Raw genomic sequence first — 25,626 nt, 5'->3', positions numbered from 1 at the left:
TTTAAAGCTCCTTACCTAAACGTTTTTTCCCCATATTTAATTTGTTCCTTGAGGGTCCAATACCCCAGTTAAAATCAACTTGGCTGGACCACTGAGACCACTTCAGACTCCATTAGCAAAAGACTGTCAGCAAGTGAGCCACTCTCACTCCCAAGTCTCCTACCATGGAAATTAAGAGGCAGCGTGACCGGGGGTATTTTGATATAAACGTGGATTCAAGACACACCTCTCACACCTCACCTCAGCCGATAAGTGGGAATTTCATCATTCAGCTTACAGACACTAGATATTATGCCAGTCCAGTACAACCTTTTCTGTTGCACTATATGGGACCCCAGAGTCTGCCTGGCCTCCCTGTGCTGGCCCAAAGCATCACCTGAGCCAGGGCAGCTTGCTCCCACCACTGGGTTTGCTGGCACTTCCATCCAAAAAAAAAAAAAAAAATTAAAAATCTAATGCCAACTGATGACAAAGCACCTCAGCCTTGTCTCTCCAGCTTATTAATTCCAGCTGCATTGTCTCTGGTGGAATTATATTATAGTGTGTCACTGTCATTGTCACTGTCACAGCATTCAAATTACGTTAAGTACAGCATAAAACAAGCAAAAGCACAAAAGCAGCAGTGAAGCTCAGTATCATTCTATCAGTTCTGCCACTGGCAATCACAACCAAGTGTTTGTATCAGTGCAGTATGTATCTATCGTGTCTCAGAGATACCCTTCTTTCTTATGGCATAGGAGACTAAGATATTGCTGCTACGTAGTCCAAGAATTTATGGAGTCCGTGATAAACCACTGCATCATTTTTCAAGGTCCAAGAACTCTATAAGCTTGGTCAGTAAAATGTACTAAGTAATAACTCATCACCAAAAAAATGGTGACGGCAACTACAGCACTGCAGCTCTATTAAATCCTTTTTTTTTTTTTTTTTTGGTATGGGTAAGTTTAGCTGAAAGCAATATTAGTGACAAATTGCAGCCTGGGGAAATTTTCAGATCAAGGTAATAATGCTGTGAGGTAGAATGATTTGCTTCAGCGTTGCTATATAATGCTTCCAGTTCTTCCAACTGGACACTAATTGCAGCCAGAGGCCACCTTGCTTAAAAAAATATCTGAAGAAATATTTTAGCACTAAACATGTCTGGAGTTATAAAAAAAAAAAAAAAAAAGAGCACCCTTCCTTCAGAAGAGGCACTGGGAAAATGAAATTGGGCAGCAAGTTCAACAGCTAAATGATTCATGGCTGGTGACAAGCTAGAGCCTGTCAGTGAAGAAGCTGGCCTCATGCTAAGGGTCTCACCAGCAGCTGCTGAGCAGAACCACACGGGTGGGAAGGGACCTCTGGAGGTCTCTAATCCAATCCTCTGCTGAAAGCAAGGTGCTCAGGGCTCTCCCCAGCGAGTCCTGAACATCATCAATGCAGGTGTCACCCCTTCTCCAGGATCTGGTTCCTGAGTTTGAACACCTCCGTGGTAATTTTTTCCTTTTCTATCTGGCCAGAATTTCTCATGTTCCAACTTGTGTCTGTTGCCCCTTCTGTCCAAGTGCACTTCTAAGAAGGGCTTGGCCCATGCTCCAGCTCTGACCACCTCAGTGGCCTTCCTGGACTTGCTCCTGTGTGCCACCATCCTTGTGCTGGGGAGCCCAAATTAGACACTTGGCAATCAGTCTCGTGAGGACTGGAAAGAGTGACAGGATTCCCCCCTTTCCCCCGTGTGGGGTGTTTTTCAAAGCTGCTTATTAAGCAGACAGCTCCCAGCAAGGGGTTTATTCCACCCCAGATGGAACACCTGGTGCCTTTGCACCAGCCTTAGATCAGCTTCCCAAGGCTCCTCTCACTCATTTCTCCAGCCCATCTCGGACCCCCTGAGCAAATATTCACTGTTGTGCCCAATTTGGTACTGCCAGCACACTTGCTGGTGGTGTGCTCCATCCCATCATTCAAACGAAGAGTAATATGTTGAACAGTCCTGGAACAAGAGCTGATCCCAGAGGGACACCACGAACAACCAGGCACCAATTTGAGCTCAGTGTTCCAAGCAGTTTTCCACTCCCACTCATTAATCCAGCCCATCTCTAACAAAGCTGGCTAAAAAGATATAAGGATTTTCCTTCAGTGACACATAAACACAGGCACATTCTCTGTCCTTACCTGCCTTTCAAAGCTCTTTAATTACCTGTCTCTGCCTCCTTCTGGGATGGGATGCTCCACACTGCTTTGAAAGAGAACGAGCAGCATGATCCGAGGGGACTGCAGAGGTGGGAAGTGCCTGTCCCAGAGCAGGCGGAACTGAACCAGCTGGTAACAGCCAGCATCAGAGGAACAGAAACCATCTGATGCCACAGACAGTTGTGGGGAAGGAGAGTTGTTTTGATCATATTCATCTTTTGAAATTTAAAGCAGTTTAGGTCCTGCACAGGCTTCTTTCTTTCTTTCTGCGGCATGAGGGAGAGTAACTCTATACACTTCTGACCTCTTGAACCTCCCTAAATTAACTCTCCCACGGGTATCTTTTCTCCTGTCATCAAGCCCAAACTTCCACCCCATCAGCATCTGTTTCTTAGCTCTTGGATAGTGCTTGTCTGCCTCTCAGACAGGATCTGGAAGCCAAGCCCCACTGCTGCCGGAGGGATATTAAAACCTCCAGCACCACAACAACAGGAATGATCAGAGAAATTAGCAAGGGAATTCCTCACCCAAGGCAACTGGTCCACTGCCTGGAGACCATACAAAGCATTCAAAGGCAAGTCATTTGTGTTTTAACTTTTTTTCAAAGTTTTTCCTTCTAAAATTGACTTGAATCTGCCTTAGAAACTCCAATATACATTATCTTGCACACTTTCACTGCTCTTGCTTCTAGGGTGCACAGTTGATAAGAGCCTTTCACTTTCTTAACAAGGATCAGGAACTCAGCTACAAACACTGTCTAAAAGCAGCTTTGAAGCCATTTGACCTCTGTAATTCTTCCTGATTTTACACAGACGACAAGGGTTGAATCTGTTCTGCCTCATTTTTGCAAACGAGTACCTGATCCACTGTTTCCAACAGGCTTTAATAACTACTACAGCAAACCACGTTTTACGTGATAAATGTCAGCAAATGAACTGAAAACCAATTGCCTACAGTATTTCAGGAGGAAAATGACATGGCAGCCTACCTGCTCCTTCTTGTAGAGCGACTCATTAGAAAAAGGCAGGAATAACATTCTTTGTTCCTGCCACGCAGCACGGGGTGGACAGCACATGCTGTCACTGACAGTTTCTTTGCTTTCTTAGCACTAATTCTTGCCTTGCGATGACATGTGGGAAAGAAAAATTATATCTGAATCGCCCAGAGCTTTTTGATTTCCATTTTAAATTGTTTTCTCAGTAGCTCCTCTCCTCCTCTACAGGAAGTGCCTAACGACCACCAAATCACCTCATTTCTAAGACAGCATCCACTGTTGCTCCTGTCAGTTTAAGGAGGGGTTCCCACATGCAAAGCCAGAAGAAACAAAATACAACAGCTTTTCCCAGTAATCTTCAAGGCACCAGGCTTCAAACCAAACCAACGGAGCCCTCTCCCAGAACAACAGCAATAAGTAATGAGTATTCTGGATTTTAAAAGTAATCTAGGCAGTGCCACTAAGAGAACCAAAACGCTTTTATTGTGCTGAACATTCCCAGGAAAATTGTGTGTTTCCTAGCACAGCTCATCCTCCCTGGAGGCTCTGAAACTCGACCCATCCTAGGGCAGCAATTTCACTGTGCACAGCACGAGAGCAGCCACTCTACCCCTGATGTTACACCACTAAAACACCAAACTAGAGATATCTAACGAGAAAGAATAAACCCTTCAATCAATATAACCCATGGAGGTTTAAAGCCAGTTCTTGCTCCATCATTCAGATTACAGACACCAGGGCACCAAGGCGAAAGCAGTAGTCCAGGACAAGGCAGGAGTCTCTGACATGGTAGAGAAAGTCAGCTCAGACCGGCCAAGGATCACCAACACACTCCTGACCCTGCTCATCATACAGCACGACAGAGGTTGTATTTCATTTTAGCCTGCAGGTGGCCTTCACATTAAACCCATCCTTACAACCTCCACTTCTTATTTGAACCACCACCATCAAAAATCGGATGCTCTGAATCATTCAGCTCCCTCAAGCTTTCTTGTGTGAGCCTCCAGGCCTGCTGCATTTAGGGGCTGGAGCCCCATACATAATGCAATACGTTATTAGATCTGCTTTCCCCTGCAATATTAATGTCAGTGCCCATGCCATTTCTCACCAACCTATCATGCATGTAAAATGTCTACAGTAACTGTGGCTGGAAGAACAACACAAAGCATTAAGTCACTCAACAAGGGGGAAGAAAGCATTGCCTTTGACTGGCAGTGTTGTTCAGAGCACATGGCAGTAAGCATGTTTTACACCTCTAATGCACAACCCAGCAGGAAAAATGATAAAGTTGGAAACTGAAGCATTCAAATTTAATAAGTGCCAGAATTCAAGCTGCCTAAACACCACTAATTTGTCCATCCCATGGGTATAAGGTCTAGAATTACGCAACCAAACTATTTCCCTTCATAATCTGTCGCACCAAGGGCATAGACTGGCTGATGCTCGGTCCAAATGCTATTCCTTTTCCTTTTAAATGGCATATTATTGTTTGCTCTTCACAGGGAAGCCATAGACTTATTTGTCACACATCATCCAAATCCCATTCTGAGGGCAGAATTTTTATCTTTCAGATAAACAAGTTATCTTTCCTAATGACCCATGTGAGACGAGATGATAGCATTATTGTGATTTTGCAACTGGAAAATGAAAACAAGGAGATGTAAGTAAAATGCTCCCATTCCTTTTCTGACGCCTCAACTGAGATTTCCAAGACATGATTTTCAGGAAATTTAAAAATTACTCTAAAGCACTTCATGGGTACGTCCACCCAGCACAACTCCACAACTTGCAGATGCTTTAGGCAGTTTTCCTACCATGGAAAAGTTTAAGTAACTTACCCTGGGGAATTTGGGAATCCTGAGACACAGAAGCATGGCAGCTCTCTAGGACAAAGCCCTGCTGCCTCAGCTATTACAGCTTCCCTCCTCTTCCAGTGATTCTCCCACTCTCACTCCTGTTTCTTCACCTTCATCAACCACTTTCTTCACCACAGCTCTGACTCACAAATAAGGGACTCTGCTCTCTGAATGATACAGTGGCCCAATGTTCCCTATGTTCTTCAATCAATTATGTTAGAATGGTTTACTAAAAGCAAGTTAAAAACAGGAGAGGAAAACCTGAATACTTTAAAAGGGCAAAGCATTTTCTATTTTTATTCAAAGTGCTGTGGTGAGCATAATTATGCAAATTCAAAAAACTTGTCATAATTGACCTTTTCAAAACATGTGTGTCCGTGGGCCTAACATACAGTTCATTGGCAAGCCCTGAAATGTATTAAAGGTCAGCAGTTTTGGAACTTCATCTCATTTCATCATTAAAAAACTTATTTAATATGCAGCCATCAACAATCATCAATGAAAAACAAACTTGCTTTAAAACAGGTAAAGATTTAGATGCATTGAGCTAGGAAAACCTGTACCTTTAAAAAGTTCTGTAAAAGGAAAAGAAAAAAATTGTTCTTGCTACATAAACTATCAGCTTATTTGGTGTTCTGAAAATTCAACAGGCCAAAATCCAAAGATTTTGGATACTGAAGCCCTGGAAGCATATCTAGTAAATGATGAGGAGTCACTACGAATTCAAACTAAGTTAATTCTGACAGTGGGTAAAGCCTAAAATCTCATTGTGTTTAAATTCTTCAGAGCTTGGCTGTTTCTTCTGCGCTATTGCTCCAAGAATTGTGTCACAGACCTTTGTGCTCCTTTGGGGGAGATTATTCTCCACCTTTACAATCTCATTAGCAGCCACACAGTCTCTCCCCACCTTGAGAACTAGTTCACACTACAATCTTTCTGTGAAGAGCTCACACAGACCCCGGCATAACACCGAGTAAAATGAATCTCCTTGAAGATTTCTGTGGCATCAGGACTAGCCAAGGAGGGATTTTGTACAGAAAATGCACAAAAGTTAAACCAAAACAGGAAAATCCCACGTTTTCAGAAACATTCACAAGCCTCAGTGCCAGTTACTCTTATGCTGTATTATTTTTTAAGGAGGATCCACCTGAAAAAATTGGAGTTTCTTTTTTCTTTCAAAAAACTGAAACACAACAACAAAACACAAAGCTGCCCTTAATTAGAACAGTAGTTACAACACAAAATACTGATCCTGTTCCATGATGAAAATGATTGAACTATTGCTTTTACTAAGGGAATGAAGAAATAAACATACAAAAAGCTAAGGGTCAGATCAAACAGAATTAGTTGCCAGAGCACCGCAGAAGATTTTGAATCTATGACAATTTATACCAAGGAAGGCAGTTTGTCCTTGAAGCTCAAGGACACTTTTTCATTAAAGAACAAATATTTTTTCTGGAATTTACATGCAGTACAAGCCTTCACTTCCTGAATTAACCTTCTACACAGCAGCATCACTGACTGTAGGATGAATGTAATTTTTTTCCATTGGTATCTACACTCTGAGAAATATGTTCTTCAACTGCTTTTTGTACAGCAGATGGAAGGACATCATAAAGCATCAGATGGCTCCCTAACAGGCTCTTTGAGATTCAAATAAGGTTACCTTATTCACCCCACCATATAAGACCACAACAGGGTTGATTACAGAAATACTACTGCAGGTCTGTGTCAAATCAATAATGTGACACGGTGTCAAGCTTATCAGAGGGTTTTAACTGTTTATTTTCATTCAGTGCCTGCCTGCAGCATGTGTCACCACCAGGAACATTCCACGAAGTCCCAAACCATCAGCACAAGGACACCAAATATAGCCTGGGACACAGCATCTGGAACTATCCTGCCATAGTTACTCCAGCTTCATCCAAGAGGGTCAGCAACTTAGGATCCATGTCTGGAGATAATGGAATACCACAGTAATTATTCAGTAGCCAACCAAATAACTTATGTTAGCTACCAGACCTCCCTTTTGCAGAGCTGCCCTCACACACATGCCAGGAGGTGGTGCTGTCCCTCAGGTGCTCTGAAGACACCGGTTGCTCTTTCTTTGTAGCATGTTTATGCAGATAAAAAGACTTCACTAGATCAGGGGGACTTTATGGAAGTGCACAAGCCCACGTGTGCGTGCACATGACAACAGCTGAAGACTCAAATTTCATGCAAAGTAACTAGTAAATGCACATTCAATGCTTTTAAAAATTCCGAGTTTTATCAGTTCCTAATGATCCCAATCTGAATGCACTTGTTCTGAAAGGCACAGAAGCTCTTTAGTGCCTTGCATGAATTCAAACCATTGGCTGTAACTCACAGAGAATAAACCTGTTGTATCACCCATCTGTAACAGCCATCTGGGACAGATGTTTTAAATGGAAACTGCCACAAGATTTAGGGTTCGCAATCATCTGATCATACATCTTGATAATTTACCCCCTGAATGACCCAGTAAGAAATTATGGATCCCACCTGACAGAAGGAAGCAATACAGACACTTTACATTGGCTTCCTTCCCTGATACATGAATGATACTGAAAGAGGATCAGTGCTATGGCTGTACCATCCTATCCCATCCTACCCAATCCCTGCTGCTTGGAGAGCTAAAGCTCACCTGAATTTTTTATGGGCACGGAACTGACGATTCATTACGTATGCAAAGTCAGCAGACCACTTATTTGCTCCTATTTACTTGCTACCAAGGACCTTTGTTTCTTAAGCCAAATAAATAATTCTTAAAACATGTTAACAATCAACAAGCATAAATATTTTCCATATATTTCTGAAACAAAATTATTAGCTATTCACATCCAAGTTCTGTCAGTTCCACTGCATGTCCATCTGGCAGACAGTTGCATTATTTATTTGCTGTCACACTCAGTAAATTGATTTACTGGCATTTAAAGGTATCATCTTTACTCATTACAATTTCAATGATCACTTCAGCACTGCCAGCATTGTGCCAATGACCCGAGTTTCAACATTTAATCTCTACTTAGATTGAATTCCACATACAAAACAGTATATGAAGAGACAGAAGACACTGAAGGACTAGGCTGTTCTCAAAGTTCATTGATCTCTATATGGTAACAATTTGATGAGAAAGTTAATTTAGGGACTCAAATGCAACATACATTTTTCAAGGTCAAGGTAAACTTCAGAACTGGTGACATTGCAATGAAGAATTAAGATAAACAGGCTTGATAGACGAGAATGAGACTATATTGGGCTCACAAAAATTAAAAGCTACCCACGTGGTCACACATCACAAGCATTGTCCTTACAGCCACAGGAGGAATGAGACCATATCCTCAGAGACAGTCCTTACTGCCCAGCAAAGTTTGAGGCAGATGCTGCTTACCCTCACCCACATCCTCTTCATGCTGTCCCAAGTATGCTTCCAAATTATTTTAGCTGCAGTGCCAGAGACCAGAACTCCATTTATGTCCCGAGATATTTCAGGCTGGCAAATACCAGCAGCCCCCCAGCTGTACCCCAGTTTATTAGGGGTAAAAAAACTGATCAGCTTGGAAAATGCTTCAAAACACAAGACCTTTAAGATGCTCTGGACTATTTTCTAAGACACTCTAAGTGAGAAGTGCAAGAGATTTTAAAGAAAATACACAATGACCACCCAAGCTCCCTGTACGTGCCCCCAATTTGCTCGCTCTAACACAGCCTGGCGAGCAAACAGCTCCACAACCATCACCACTGACTGAGGGGCTTCTGCTGAGAAGGTGATCACCAGCTTGCAGCAAGGCTCTGCAAGCCAGGGGGGCTCAAAAACAAATGACAGCATCTCAGGAAGGAAAGGACATACGTGCAGAGGTCAAGAGCTAACATGAGCACGCACATCGTACTTCAACTGGAAACTGAACTCCAGCTGAAATAACACCACCTCCCCCTACACTGACACCCCTGGGCAGCACAGGAACTAAACACAGCACTGACCTGCAACTCCCAGCCACACACACACACATATATATATAACCACAGCCAAGCCAAACCACAGAAAAAGTTGGAATTTTGATCATGCCCCACTGGAGAAAAACATAATTAAAACCATTAGGTTTGGAAAACTTCCAGCTCCATGAATCTGACAAAGACATTTATGATGATAGAAGAATAATAATGTCCAGTAAAATCCCTGTACGTAAAAGCACTAAAAGAGTTTTATAGTCAGAAATCCAAGGGAAGAACATTTTATACAAATTAATGTGCAACTTCGATAGAAAAGGAGCAGTGTGACTCTTCCATTTCATAAACTGAAGCTTAACTTCACAGCTCTCTATATCCTATGACACCTTTCCTGTCAGACTAAACATCTCTTGTTTTGCTGCGAGAGCAACATATCCCACAGGATATTTTTGACGAAAATTAACTCGAGGCTTCGATAAAAAGAGCACAAAGTCCTTTCTGTGATAACTAATTCCTGACGCTTCGATCCACTTTGCATTGCTATGCTTTAGAGGATGCCTGAGATGAGAAGGAATTCATAACACCATCCACCAAGAGAGGTGCATTACAGTAAGGCATATTGACATGCTTGCTCTTTTTATTGATCCATGCAGCAGGTTCTTACTTGAAGTAACATTAAGAGAAATACCACATTACTTGAAAAGAAAAAAAACCTATTTCACAGTTTTTAGAAAAAAAACATTTGGCAGAGTGCTGCCATCTGCACCAATATTTGAAAACCAAGCTATTCAAATATGCATAATTTACTTAATCCTAACAAGATATTTGAAAATTAGAGGCTTTTTATTACATTTTCCAAAGCAGCATCACTTTGCATATTGAATATTAGATCCATCTGGAAAAGTGACACTTGAAACAGTGATGCCTTTTCAAGTCCATGGCACCTTGTTATATCAGGCTCTTCATACATACTGAACATACGACTTCTGGAAGCTGCTTTTGAGAAATAAGGGTAAGGGGAGACAAAAACTACAAAGATTGCTCATGTGGTGACCATAAAAATGATGAGGCTCTCGAAAACATGAATACTGAAGTGTTGTGATGATTTCCTGCAATTTCGTCTGTTTATTTTAGAATCAGGCACACGAGAGCAGCTTAGAGGACACCTCCTTTCTTGAATAGGTTTGAGAGCTTCAAGAGGTTAAGAATGTCACAGCTGATTAGAACGACAAACAATTCCAATTTTGGATCAGTCCAAGCAGTAAGCGACATAAGAAAAGAATTTCCAACACATATGCACTGGAGCTGGAACCTGTTTGGGATTGCACCTGTCAGAGCCCAGAAACTGGAGATAGAGACTGTGGCCACTCATAGTTTATTTAAAGAAAACTTCTTCTGCCACCCTGCCTCTGTGCCTCTCAGTCATTACCCCACTTTTGTTTCACGTATTTGCTGTTTAAGTCTGGGAAAGGTGGATTGAAGACTCCACTCATTTTAACCAAGCAACATAGCTGCCAACAAAACCTACCTGACTACAGCACTTTACCTAACCACAATGCTTACAATACAGAAGGATTCTTTCCATTTTATCCTGAGCCCCACCCTGAACAGTGCACCTGGAGCAGACATCCAGGAAAGGGGGCAGAGTGCAAGAAAAAACTCCTGGAATGATTAATTAACAGAGCAGTCAAAACCAGTTAGGCTTCGGAGGAGCACTATTATGCTTTACTGTAACAGGTCAGTGCCATAATCAAGGGAAGGCTTTGGGAAAAAGGTAGTTGCAAAGTACTTCTACACAGCCAGTATGTTTCTAATAGCAGCCTGTTATACCTTTGCTAAGATCTGGAAGACTACAAAGTATAGACTACACAGCAATGTGCTGCTGTGTGTTCCAAGCTGCTGAGCAAACTGTAGCAGAGGGACCGCAAAGCAGAAGGGAAAAAAGAAATCTCAAGTTGACTTTGAGCCATTTGCTCTAGGAAAACAATAATTCTCCTGAAAAATGTTCTAAACAGATGAATTTTAACAAGAGGCTGGATGTGAACCATTCATCCAAGAAATGCTCAGTAATGAAAGATTAACGTGCACTTTAGGGGATTTGAACATAACACTATCCTCCCACCTTCTAAGCGACTCTTCTGAACTTCTTTGTGCACAATATTTACAATGCCCACTTTTGTTCTTATGCTAGCAGCAGAAAGAATACCTTCTTGGAGCAAACAGACCTGGACCGACTGCAGAAATTTGCCAAATATTGATTTTGTTAAGGATAAGCTTAAAATTTCCACCTTGCTTCAGTTTCACACAGAATGAATTTTTACAAACTGATTTTTAAAACAAATGTATTATACCGTATTAAAAGAAGTGAATTATACTACTTTAAACAATAAACTGAAAGATCTATTATAATTGAGTAATTGAGAACAGTAGAAATCTACACTTAAGGGTACAAAAGTACACTGGAAAAATGATGTTGTCCTAAGAGGTTCTGTCTGAACACATTAAGGAAACACTTTACTGTAAGGATAACTGAGCACAGAGCAGGTCACTCAGGGAAGCTATGGAGTCTCCAGCCTTGGAGATATTCAGAAGCCATCTGGATGTGGCCTAATACCTTTGAGTTTATGTTCTATCAAACCAGATTTGGTGAATGCGAGATCTAAGTGAGGAAACTGACAGTTCAATACGTAAGCCCCTTCCAACTTCTGCTGGAAACCAAGTTAAAAAAATGTTATAAGGATTGCAGTCTTCTCCTGAACAATGTCTGTGTAAAGCATACCAAGCATCCAAGAATTACAGAAGCATTACCTGCTCGTACTTCTCTGGTTGTCTGACAAGATCTGTTTCTGTGACAGAAAAATGTCCAAGGACCTGGTCCACATGGGAGCCACTGGTGAACAAATGGATCTGAAATAGATGGAATTAAAAGATATCTGTCAGTGAAAGGACCAGATCATAAGCAACATCATTAGCTACCATCTAACAATTGGCATGGATTGGAATGGTGATGAGAACCAGTGGTTACAAGCCCATCCCCATGGATATGTACAAATGTAACTGCTACCATCAATACAACAAACCTTTTTAAAACAGCCAGAATGGAAAGGTTGAACATGCACCACAGTTATCTCACAAAACAGTCCATCTGGTAGTGTTACCACATGCAGGAATTGTGAGCGCTGCTGCCACAGTAAAACTGAAAGATTTCTCTTTTCATCCTGTCTTAAAGTCTTTTTCTTTACAGTACACATGCTCTTGTGCATAGCATGAAAGGAGAAACCATTTACACAGATAGCAGGAGTCTTAACAGAGCTAAAGGATACCCACTCTCAGAATAATTTTTTATTTCTTCCTTTAAAGTAGAAAATGCTACATAGTTACAGTAAGTTTCTCTTCTGCTGCTACATACTTGGTTTTTTCTTACCAAGACCTTGTCCCAGCTGCACTGGTGCTAGTATCATCAATTACTTGATGAAGAAGCTTCCCAAGTTAGTCAAGGGAACAACAAAAACCAATTCCTCCTATTCAGAGCTGATCCCTTTGTTACTGTAATAACTGCAGCTGCCAAACAAGATAGCAGTGCACATTTGTCAGGCAATCACTCATATTTCATTAATATTTCTGCCAGAAGACAGAGAATATTTCCTGCTTTTCTTTCTTTATTCTAATACGAACTTTATCGTACACTTGGGTATTGACGACTATTTTAAAGTTGACAGGCACTGGTTAATTATCAACCCTTCCCTGAAACTTCAGAATATTTTAGCGTTCCTTTCCCAAAACTCACTTCTGGTGGCAACCATCTGTCACATGTGCAGAGCTATGCGAGTTTAAAAATAAAAGAGCACCTCCCCACACAATGTTCTTCCTTTCTTTTTGCCACTCCTCTCCCTGCTGCATTCTCGTGCAACCGGCTGGCAAACCTTTGGGCTCTTAGCACCAGCAATGAATTTCAGATCCTTTTCAAATGTATGTGGCAGCAGCATCACTGGCTAGAGCCCAAAACAAATACACTGAAGCTGTAACAACAGAGTAATAAGGTGTTCCCCTGAGACAGGACTAGATGGATACCGGAATAATCCAGTATTTGTATTTTTGCTATCTGTTACTGATAATCACAACATACTGAAGATAAAACAACGTTTAAAGAGGGAAACTGCACCGAGGTAAATGAAGGAGGTGAAAGGGTGAGAGACAGAGCACGGATAGCTGTTGCTTCAAGGCGCTGGAATACACCAAGGTGGAGGCAGAAATCGGACTCTGATTTAACCTCACACTAACCTTGGCATGAGAGCAGAGGCACAGCCCCCCACTTAGCACCACTTCTGGGGAGTTTCCAGTACCAATTCCTAAACACCCTTCAGCTTAGACAAGCTGCTCTCCCTGCAGGGTGTCTAAAGCCACCTAAGAGAAGATGAAAAGGGGGCTTGTTCATAGTTCACACACATTTGCATGAGAGGGAAAAAGTCTACTGCATCAAAGGATGTGCTTTTGACATCTAATGGCAAATTCAATTTAGGAAAAAAAAACAACGATTTTCAAACCGAATAGACACGAAATATATAAATAACCACTGTAGTAATTTACTGAGGAACGTGGTAGATTCTTCATGTCAAGATACAGATGCATCTAACAACTGCAGTTTAGCTCACTCAAGAATTACTGACAATGAGGTAATTACCCAGCACCAGTCTTTGCCCTCTATTATTCAGAGATCAAGACTTTGTCCTTGTCCCTTTACTCATACCACATCATCAGATATATAGATATGACCAATCCAATCCACTGCACTACATCTTATTTTATATTGTTTATCCTAAGAGAAGGCACAAGAAATCACCCCATTCAGGTGGTGGCTCTCTGTGCTGCTCTGCATTTTTACTGACAAAATAGAATTCTTGCTCTTACAGTTTCCAATCATATTATAACCCTCATTGTTGCTTTACCATGATCTGATAATTCCAGTTACGTTGAACTCTTCTTCTATTATCAAGAATTACATTTAATATCATTTTACTCTTACTAACCTATATGCACAACCAGATATTCACCTACTTAAAAAAAAATTAATCTCTGAACCTGATTTAACCCTCCACTATTTCAGGATGGAAGATAGCTAAAAATATCCCCAGGAAATCCATCATTTTTGCACGAACTCATCTATTACAATCTTTCATTTCACATGCTGATCATGGAACAGTGCATTTAACAGACCACCCAAAAAAATCCAGTTTGAAACTGCAGAGTTCCTACCTGTTTTTCTGAAACTACGCGAGGCTTCTCATTCACGTTTTTTAAGGCAAAGTTGTAACTCAAAGAGTAAATAACAACAGCTGCTCTCTCCCGTGAACTCAAGAGGGATCAAAAACTGAGCAGACAGATACTCCTCTGGCACTTGGCAGAAAGAGGGAGAAACAGAATAGAAGAACCAAGAGGCTTGCCTCCACAGGGTAATTGATCCTTCACGTTTCCTTATATTTGAAGGCACATCAGGTAAATGTGTACCACTGAGAATTCCGAGGGAATTATAATGGTATTACTACATTATACTTTCAAAGCGAGCCAACCTGTCCGTGATGAGAAGCCATTATGATGTTACTCAACACCTCATACCCTCAGGCTGCAAAACTCCTCAGCAGCAGAGAGGTTAAGATTTCCCCGAGGAAGTCATCCTAGTACAGCAGGACATGTGTGCGTTTGTAGGCTTCAACATGCCTTCTGGGAGCTGAAATCACTGGAAAGCAGCTCATCAGAAGAACTAGCAGAGAGGAACAGCCAGTCAGACCACCTAACAAGCAATTTACAGCACATAACCAGCTGCAGCTCCAGGCAGGCTTTCCCCTTCAGCAACCTGCTCTGGGTACTGCAGAACTTTGTACCATCAGCCTTAAGTGGCACAGGCAGGACAGGGTAGATGGAAAGAGGCCCCAGTGATATCCATACTGAAAAACAGAGTGGAAGAGCAGTCATCTTCTGAATAAGCACATATTTTCCAACTGTGGTGGTTTTTTTCTCAGAAAGCCCCAAATAGAGAATATGGTATTTTAGAGCCTGTGTGAGTCACAGAATGAAATCTGTGTAAGTGTCGCCACTAGTTGGCAAGAATTATAGCTCATGATCAGCAGTAAATAAGACTGTTCCACAGATAAGATACATAACCTGTTAAGTTATTAAACAGAGCAAGTAAAAGCCGTAATTATCATTTTGTAGAGAAAGCCCTCTGTGATTCTGTCAGCATAATTAAAGAACATAACACTCGTTAGCCTTTTGCATACCGTGTTTATGATTTACTAGAGGAAAGAAGCAGCTCATACAGAGGTCATACTGGGTCAGCTCGGCCTTCCAAAACATAGAATAGTTTAAAAGTTTTGAAATGAATGCACCAGTAGAAGTAATTTCTCCATAAAGAGTCAGGAAATATCAATTACTGTTTATGCAGCTGTTAAAATTGTGCAAGTATGTTATATTTTGTGTTACTGTAAATGTTAACATTAATGTGGCAACTGTAGTGAAGTCCCTTCCAAAGTCACTTTAACCTTCCAATTCTCCTGCTTTTAATTCAGACTAAAATATAAATCAGGGCTCTGGACTTTATTACAGCACTGAACAGAACTCCCACAATTGCACAGATGTATTTGAGCACACATCATACCAGAGTGGGATCACAGAGGGAGGGAGTTGGGCTCTGTTCTACCCTCCTTTGTTTACATCCATGGTGGCAGCCTCTCTACACGCTACAAAACACAGCCTGACCACAACAGTCATCACCAGCACCACTGCTGCTTTCAGTTTAGTCCAGTGATGACTGCTGGAGAAGGCAATAATGGCAGCTTTAGGAAACTGGATGAACAGACAATCTCCCTCCTGCTTATTCTTCCAGATTCTGGAAATCATGGTCCAGGGACCTGACACCTGTCTCTTAGATCTGACTGTAGCTGTCCTAACTTCGGAAGACATTTTTCCTTCAGAGATAAAAACCAAGTCCAAGTTTATTTCAAAGTACAGCCTCCCCCAGGAGGGTCATCATCTTCTCATCTCCCCTGTCAACAAGTTCAGCACGTTGCCAATCAGCACATCTCTTCATTATTTCAGTGTCTGATCTGAACTGTTGAGACTATCTCTGCTTGTACTTGAGGTCTTAGGTTTGACCTGCTCTTAATTCTTCCTTGGGCTAATTAACTGCAAGCTGAGGCACTGGAGCTGCCTAATGACTTGTTACTGTCAAGTACTACATAAATCAGAGAGCTGATGATGAGTTATGGAGGTATTTGCCTCACCTACTATAAAAATCAACATACCTTACATAGAAGTAACTTATCAGGGGGAGAAGATGCCGATCATTTCACTTGGGTTTCACCTCTCCCAATAACATCACAGTCTGTAATCACAATGCAAAAGCCAAGGACTGTGCCTGCACTTACAGAGAATTGTTATCTTTTGTTCCCAGATCAGGGAAGCACATCCACAGCGGTCAATGCAAAGCAAAAGGCTATTTCAGATGCTGCACACACAGCACCTGATCTTTCCCCTGGTGCTGTCAATCAGACATCTTCCCTAGCAATCAGTTCACGGAAAGAAACAAAATGTAACCTCGTTATAGTCTTCAGCACTGCTCTGCCAGACACAGGATTAAAACCAAGAAGGCATCTTTATTCAAAGGTGAAGATGATTCTGACAACTTTCTGATAAATGTTCTCGGAGAAGAAATTTCCTGAAACTGTTTTTAGTCTCAAAAAAAAAAAAAGTTTTCTGTGAAGATTCTGAGTACAATAATAACTGGTTCTATTTAAGTTATCCAAAGAGATAAGAATGGAAAAAGGTGGCCTAGGGAAAACAATGCTTAATAACTTTTAGGATTATCTTCAGAACCAGATTTTTAATTTGTCTCTGCAGCCACCACCACTGTCAACTCTGGGACTGAAGGCTCTTTCCATCCTAAACAGACATAATGCTCTTAGATGTCTGTGATTTCCAGACAGGCATCTAAACATTCATAAACAGAAACAGAAGTGGAATCTTAGCAATGTAGGCACTATTACTGATCCCTGATTTAAAACCAGGTTGCTTCTGGGTTCTGATCAGATGTAGCCTACTACTTTGGAATGGGGAACTGCACTTTATTTTGCTATTACTTTCCATATTTGTGCTCAATATTTTGAATCCACATTTTCAGGATACTTAGAGTTCTTGAATCACTACTTCTTGTCTGTGGGACCAGAATGTGCTGTCTTGTTTCTACCAGGCATTTTCTAGGAAAATGAAAACAGCCTATGGTTGCAGAAGTGACTAATGTGCAAACCTGCAAAGGAGACTTTTATACAATTATAACTTTGCAAACACTGTACACATTGCATTTTCTCACGGTTCAGTTGCACTGGGGAAAGGTGGAGGTATTTACATTTAGAGTAATTCACTCTCATCTACAGAAAAGGCAGAACTAGCAAACAAGAATAATTTGTACATTTAGCTCTAGCTGACAAGGCTTTTAAATAATAAACAACGTCATAGTGAGTTAGAAGAACCATTTACCTTGTGCAGAAGTTTGCACTGCTCTTGGTGCTGAGCATGCAAACTCCGCCATTGGAACCTCAGCCTCCCATTTAACCACTGAAGGTATCGAACATCCACTCTGTCTTCCAGCCCACATTCAGGTGTTGTTTCAGTTGTACTCTTCTGGATGTCAGGGAAATCATCTTCACACTAAAAGGAGAAAAGAACACAAAAACGTTTTAAATTAGTTTGAACACTTTCAAGTCATTTGGTAGAGAAAAACAATAGAGGACATGAAGGCTAAAGAGGGAAAAAAAACCCCTACAATGAAGTCAATTTCAGCAGCACAGAGAAAATTGTCATCTTTTAGAATACAGGATTGGGAACAGCCTAAACAAGTAGAGAAGTGTGGAATAAATATCAGCTTCTCAGCTGTGACTTGGTGAGCTGCCTCCTCTTCCATCTTTCATTTTCCATACCCAGGAAGACACAGTGTTCCTGAGACAGCAAGCATGTTCTTTACCCAGATGGGAAAAATCACATTTTGACTAGATTCTAATATGCCAAAGAACAGATTTAGTTCCTCCAGTGTCTTCCTGAGACCCTATTTTGTAAATCAGTGACTTATATAAGGACAAACTCGTGGGCCTGTGCTTACCCAGCTATTTTCTTTTCTCCATCCAGCATTTCCCATCTGGCAGGATAGAGGAAAAGAAAAAACCATGCTACTGGCAATGGCCGCAGAGGCGCTCCCAGCTACAGTTTTATCACCTGTCTTGCTTGCCTTGCCTTGCTCTAGAGTAATTTGGAAGGAAGAAGTTTAACGAGACAGTTTAACGAGACAGTAGTGTTTGCTGAGGAGGGTGAGTTATGAGGAAGACCAAGCTCCTCCCTCTAAGCAACTGTAAATCCGAAATTGAGAGGCTCCAGACGAGGATATGTGGGAAAGAAAAAATAACCGCCCTTTATTAAAGAACGCATGTGTACAGGTAACACAACAAAAGAAAAACAAACAACAAACCTGCACCCAAACTCCCACCAAAAACAGTTCAGTACTTTTCGCCTTTCGGCGCAATTCTAACCATGGCCAGGAAGGTGCAGTCACCACGTGGGGCCCCAGCGCATGAGAGGAGCCAAATGGGGATCCCCCTACACCAAAAGGAAAGGAGAAGGGGCAAGGGTGATCTTCCTGTGGACTCACACTGTCAAGGCTGGGCTGGAAACCCTCCTCCTCGTCAGTGGACACAAGCTTCACCCAGCATGGAAAGAGGAGGAGGAGGAAAGAATACCGGTTTTTCTCCCAGAAAAAATTCTTCCCCAGATCAGCACTTGCATCTCTGATGAAATCCCAGGCAGTCTGGGCAGTGGGCAGAACAGGGAGTGAGAGAACAGAGGCAGGTCAGGGCCAAAAGCAACCATCTGTACCAATCACCTCTGAGGCAGCTTGTACTCCCTCATAAGCTGCTAGGGTCTCCTTCTCTGTTGAAGTGTAGTTGGCCTCAAATCTTCTGTAGCTTCAGCTCCAGAATCCAAGTGGGCGGCCTCGGGTCTCACAGGCATACTTTGCCAGAGGCTCCAGGAAGGACCATTATCCCTGGCTGCAGAATATATGTCAACTTCATACAGTCTATAGAAATCACATACAATAAACACAGCTCATAATTCCAAATTTTTTTACTACAACATCTCATAAGAAGCAGAAGTAGCACAGAACTGCAAAGACCTGGTTATTCAGAATGGGGGTGTGCCAGGTGAGGAACCACCTCCCAATTCTTGGACCCTCAAGACATTTCTTTAAAGTGGAAATTTAAAAAGCCTACTTGAAGTATGACTGTTTTCAAGAAAACACTTAAGCACATATTTGGACCCATAGACCTTGATGGGATTTAAACATATGTGCTTCCCTGCTTCACAGATTTCCACATTCAATAACATCTTAAAAAGATCCAGTTGGCAGGCAAAGCTGGAATGTAATTTAGGATCCAAACTGGAACTAACAATGGAAACTGTAAAATTAAGAGAGTTTAATCTTGCTTTAAATGCAGATTTCAACAGAAGTGTGTCTTTCAACAGAAGTGTGTCTATAACCATGATCAAATAACCCCCTAACACTTCTTTTAACCTAAGTATCACCAGTTGACAGAGCCTCTAACACAATGAGTGTTCCTATTATTTATAAGCACAAAAGTGCTGTTCTGGTCACATAACAAAATGTATCAATGTTACAGGTTTTTTCCCCTTTGCTCTGTAGCTCAGATAAACACATGCTATAAATCACAGAGGTGCAGGGGTGGTAAAGGGCTTTCTTTTCCTTTTAAAGGCACAGATTCATCTTTAACAACAACAACAACAACAACAAAAAAGACTATCTCCTTTGTGCCAACTGCAATATCCTTCTTTTTCCTGTGCTCCTTCAGCTTCTGAACCAAGGCACTGTGTCCTTGGGCACTGCAGTCCTAGACAATTACCTCCATGGTTCAGACTGTCCTGCCCAAACCAGGAGACTATGAAACCACAGAGGTATGATCACCAAGTTGCCCATAAACATCATAAGCCAAGCAATTGGATATTAACCTCTACAGCAGAGAAAGCCCATGTCTAAAGAACATTAAAAAAAACTCACATAAGCAGCCAGCAAGCCGCAAGGCCAAAGACAGATTTGGGAATCCCAGATTAAAATCTGCATTTTCCATAATTTACAGTCCTGCTCCAACTTCCCTGTTAAGAGGTTTCAGAACAGCCCAAATACTGCTCTCCTGGGGATTGATCTCAGAAAGGAATGGCATCAGACTCGATTGCTTTGGCAGTATAGTGACAAACACCATGCAGAGCTAATTTTATTGTAGCAACCTGCCTTATTAATATTAAAATAAGGAAGCCAGTCAATGCATTTTTAACAGGATCTCTCCATTATTTATTCCACAAACTGCAAAAAAAAAAAAAATTTTGCTATGAAATACTTAGCCTGGCATAAAGTAAACAAGATAAAAAAAAAGGTCTTACATACTATACTATGACCTCAATTTCTAGTCCCATCTTTACAAACTAAGTCTATTTACTGCTCTCCCAGTGGGAAAAAAATCACTAAAATACCAGCCTAAGCTAAAGCCTTTGCTTCAAATATCACTGTGAATTTATCTAATCTGTGCAGCAATACAGGTACACACCTACATTCACTTCTGAGTTACAGAAGTGCATCTTTTTTAGTCCACTTAATAAAGAGAGAAGCCAAGGCAACTACCCAGACACCTCGATGGCTTTCCTACTCTTGGAAAACTCCACACCAGCTCTGGAAGAGATCATTTTACAGCCACTTACCAGAGAATTGTTTTGCTTGCAAATTTTTTGCTGCAATTAATGTTTCCCTTTGATTTCATTTCAGAGAAGGCATCCAGCTACAGAATGGTGCACAGGTTTGCAATACAAAATCCATATCAGCACACATCCATACCTTCATCACAATGTCAAGTCTATTCCCATCACACTGGTGATATCTGAGCTAGTCTTGTCAAACTGGACAATATGGACCTGCCAAAGCACCTGTGATTAGTGAAACTTAAACAGAAGCCAGAATGAACCCCCTTGATTCCACTGTAACTCAGCCCAAACAAGCTTTCTATCCTAAAAGCTCAAAGTACTGCTGTTAAATTTCGATATCCATTTATTGGCAAGGCTCAGAAAACCGAGCACAAGCCTGACAGAAGTGACAAGCATATATTTACACAAATTCTCTTCAAGCCAATTCCTGAACTATCACCCTGCCCACACTTCAGCAGAACAGGCTCTTGTGTGGTAAAAGATCCAGGAAAATAAACAGTGTAGCCCAATAACAAATACACATTCCAGGATACCACCCATCACCATCCCAACTAATATAGCTCACAAACCACAAAACCTATCCCAAACTCATAAACACATCTCTGGCTTTGTCAGAGCTAAACACAGTTTATGTCCTAAAATCATGTATTTAAAATTTTTTGCAAGGCAGACCAGAAATCAGTCTCCAACACCACATGAGTGTCCCCCTAAGCATTCCTCCCCAGGCTATTTCAACTCAAATTGTTATGACAAAAGGTGCCAGATAACACTCAAAACGTGTCAGACTTGTGCTTATACAATGCAGCAAGTGCAAAAAAGGCTAACGCTGCCGAAGACCTCGTAGCAGAATTATTCTGAGCACACAAGTCAGATTCACAAAACACATTGAACTGAAAAAAGCCATCAGATACAAAAGTACTTAGAGGAAAAGAATAAGGGGTGGGAGAAAGGAGGGTGTGAAAATAGACAGGGTGATAATCAATTTTCATCTACATTCCATACATCTGAGCAAACAATTTGCATGCAACGTGCTTAGAGTGAAATTAAAAATGAAGAAGTTCCAACTTTTATAGCAGAAATGAAGCCTTTCTTTCTGGTTTGAAATACGAAGCAATCTCATGTTATCAGAAATCAGAGAACAGGTCAGATTTAATTTATCTCATATGGAGATAAATTAAATGTACTTCATCATGTAAATAGTTTGTAAAAGAACAACACAAGCACCAATGTGTTTGCAGACATGTAAGAAGGGGGCATTTTTTGCACTGCTTACTGCATTTGAGGATTTTAGTGACCTGGTATGGAGTTGCTCTGTTCATACACTTTGAATTAAACAAACTCCAAATGCAGTTTTAATGTAAAATTCCTTGCAGAGTCAGTAGCGACCATATGTCACAAGCAACGCTGCAGAGGTAACCTCTGTCATGCAACTTCATCACCCTTTTACACTTTCTGTACTATTCCTACTGATACAGGAATCTTTTATAAATTCTTACCTTAATAAATTTACTATGCCCTGTACACACAATGGAAAAGAAAAGGCCTGTGATGCCTGCACGGCTGTAAAACAAGGCTATGGAAGGGCTGCTTCCCCCAGAGATGCTCTTTTCTAACCAAAAGCTGCCACCTGTCGGTATAGGACAAGCCCCAGCTGCCTCCAGCTCATCCCTGGAGAGCTATAGCTTTTCCCTGGACATCTTCTAAATCCTTCCAAGGATCAGCTCTCCACTTCCACATTTGAACAGCCCACAAACAACCTGCTGCTTACTTTACCCGTGGAGAAACAAGCCTACAGAAACACAGATAAGACATTCAACCCATGGAGATCTGCACCAGGTCCTGTGCTAAGTACTAACTACACTGAGCACACAGCCTGGCATCACAAAGGTGGAAAGCAGCATATTTAGATCCTCACTGCAGGACTCGGGAAAGGCAAAGCAACCACATAAATCAAGCCAATAAAGCCCTTCTGCAGCTTTTACTGAGCGCTCGTTCCGAACAGCTCATAATTCAGACAGTGGTTTTGATGTGACATAACATATGTTAAGTTCTGTAATTACACATCCTTAAACGGAGCATAATTTTTTTTTTTCAAAATTAAACACCATAGCCAGAAATAACAGTATCAGACATGCTTTCCTAATTAATACGGTCATATATCTATCTGCAGGAGGGGAAAATGTGAAAAGGAGCAATCTGAACAGATGAATGCAGAAGGGGCAGCACTATTTTCATTAATAGCACCATAAACAACACTAATTGGATTTCCTCCTAGACAAGGTAGGATCCAGATTAAATTTGTGCACGGAATGATAGATGGTGTACAAATCCACTCCCACATGATGCACATACCAATTAAACCTCCAGATATTTGCACAGATGAGTAAGTTTTCCACAAGCATAAGTGCTTGAGAAGTTATGCTTATAGCATACTCAGCAATTAGTAAAAAAAAAAAGTGAAATCCTGTGTTTCCGCAAGGCCTTTTAGCTTTCAAATTTCCTGGTCTTTTGTAAAAATTACTACTCCCAAGAGCTTACTCTTGGCAAAGAGTGAAAAAGAGAAGGTGCTGAGGGAAGAGAGAAAATGTGAACACAGCTCTTACCAATGCCTGCCTTGTTCAAACAACACTGTCTGGCAGTAGCCACGGGCCCCAGGCATCAGAGCAAGTCAGTCCTTTATCCCATCCCTCCTCACTCATTTGGGAGGTTATTTAAGAGCTCTGCAATACAGCAAAAGCACTATGCCTTCAAAAGAGCACAGCAGTACCGCCTAATCTTTGGAGCTGCAAGGTTTTAAAAGAACATGAAAATCCCAATGCTCACTGCATTAAGTATTCAGACAAAACATGGAAACTAAATATACTAAGACGAACACATGACAGGGTAGAACTTAACTCGGAGAGCACTAAAGGGCTCAAGAAATGCAACGCAGATAACAGCTTGCATTGCATTTCCTCTGCCTAAAGCTGCAGCCCTGCTTGCCCATGCCCATTTGCTCCACTGTGGGAAGCTACAGGGCAGGGGTGGCCCATGGAGAGAGGAAGATGCAGCACTCCACATCAGCAGCACACCTGGAGCCAGAGGCCAACAGGAGAAAACATCACCTGCCCTCCAGGAGAGGAGAGGCAAGCTCTGCCATGGGTAGGAGCCCTGCCATGCCTCTCTTTGCACACTCCTTCTGTTCTCCTGAGGAAAACGTGCTTTATTTCAAAGGATCCTCCAACGTGAGTTAAACCCAGATCAGCAGAGGATGTTTGTATTTCAATTAAAAGGCTGCAAGGGTAATCAGAAGGTACCAAAGGTACTGGCTGCTCCCCGTCACTGGAGGGCAGGAGAGGAACTGAAACGTCTTATAATGCTTTTGCTTCCCCAACAGCCAAGGAAGGAGCTCCCTACACTGGATTTCAGCAGAGTATCAGTATGACCACACTAAATCCTCTATGAGCACACCAGTCTTCATCTCCTCCCACAGCTCAAGTGACTCCAGTGGCTGTCGGCAAACCCCATCCAGAACACATCAGCTGTAATGTCAAGTTCAAGACATTTTGCATTTATTTGAAATTCAGACAGACATCCTCAAAGAGGCAGCAGAGTCAATAAATTATAAGCTTTTCTGATCATTTCAGACTCATCTGCTAGAGCGTTTTACTTTGACATTCTGTCTGAGGGGAAAAAAAAAAATCCACCTCTTAATTGTGTATTCACTGTGTCAAGCAAAATGTTGGTAACTACACCTTTTCCAGTACAGCACAGGAAATTGTTTTTCATTGGGAAGAAAGTTCCATTATTAGTTCAAAGCGTGAAATTAAAGAGAAAAAAAAAAAAAAGATAAGAAGCATGTTCATATGTTCACTTATAACTTGTGCTTTAACACAAAAAAAGGAAAAAAAAAAGCATATTTCAAGAGTCCAAATTGAAATGTGTTCCAGTTCTTGTATGGCAAAAATATATTCCTAATTTAATCACCTCTTCCACAAAATATTTTTAAGCCTACAGGCAATGTCAGTAACTAAAGACAAAAATAAACACTTCAGAGTTTGTTACCTATACAGTAAGTTACTTTAAAAAGTAAAAAAGGCAGAAAATCAAAGCTCAAGCATTTTCCTCCCTTAGTTTCTGGTAGAAGCCTCTACAGGATGGGTAGCAGGGCAAATCAGAGTTCTAGAACAGACCTGTCAGCCACACTGAGGTGAGGGAAATTCTGCAGGAGAGACTTTACAGGTCCTGCACCCTTTCTTCAGGTTTATAGATGGCTTTTTTAAAAAAGTGTTCCTTAGAAGCTACTGAATCCAGCAACAATAATACCAAAAGGGCAAAAGCATAAATGGTGAGAGTTATTAGGAAGACAGAAGGACAAAGAGAACCAAAGCACAGGGAACAAGGGAGGGAAATCAAAAAATGAAAGCTGACAGTCTAATATAGCCCATAAAGATCTGGAAAGTAATTATGCTTCTGAGTCAGAATCAATAAGGTTAATAAAATTCCCTCCCCCATCCTCACTGGAGTAGGTGAAGAGGTGGAAAAAAAACAGAAACTTTAATTTTTTTCTGCAGCTAGTGCCAATGGTTTCCTGGTTTCCTGCTGGGGGGAACATCAAGCTTGGTTGCTGCGTTAACACTTTCCTGTAATAACTTGGATTATGGAACAGCAGTGACTGTCAAGATTTCTGTAAACAATACCAGCACAGGCAGTGTTCTTCCTTGGAAACAGAAAGAATACATGCTTATGGAGTACTGCTATTACCTGCACAAACCATCACAGATTTGGAGAAAGCGGGGATGATATTACTAAAATTTAAAAAGCAAGGCAAAAAAAAAATTTAGTCAAATA

At 41.3% G+C, this 25,626-nt stretch overlaps 1 protein-coding gene across 1 annotated transcript in view; it reads right to left on the bottom strand.

The window, feature by feature from the left end:
* Window positions 1-25,626, bottom strand: part of TEDC1 (tubulin epsilon and delta complex 1) — a 72,779-nt gene that overhangs the window by 34,923 nt on the left and 12,230 nt on the right. Inside the window, exons 4-5 of the mRNA XM_027896572.1 lie at window positions 17,518-17,688; window positions 11,797-11,895 (exon numbers count right to left, since the gene is read on the bottom strand). Coding sequence (XP_027752373.1) covers window positions 11,797-11,895; window positions 17,518-17,688 — 270 coding nt within the window. The remainder of the gene's footprint in view (window positions 1-11,796; window positions 11,896-17,517; window positions 17,689-25,626) is intronic.

Source organism: Empidonax traillii, unplaced genomic scaffold, assembly GCF_003031625.1.
Source record: "Empidonax traillii isolate 1590-97213 ecotype Southwest subspecies unplaced genomic scaffold, ASM303162v1 scaffold502:size815047, whole genome shotgun sequence".
Lineage (NCBI taxonomy): Eukaryota > Metazoa > Chordata > Aves > Passeriformes > Tyrannidae > Empidonax > Empidonax traillii.
The sequence above is the reverse complement of the archived record's forward strand: the minus strand, read 5'-3'. Positions and strand labels throughout refer to the sequence as shown.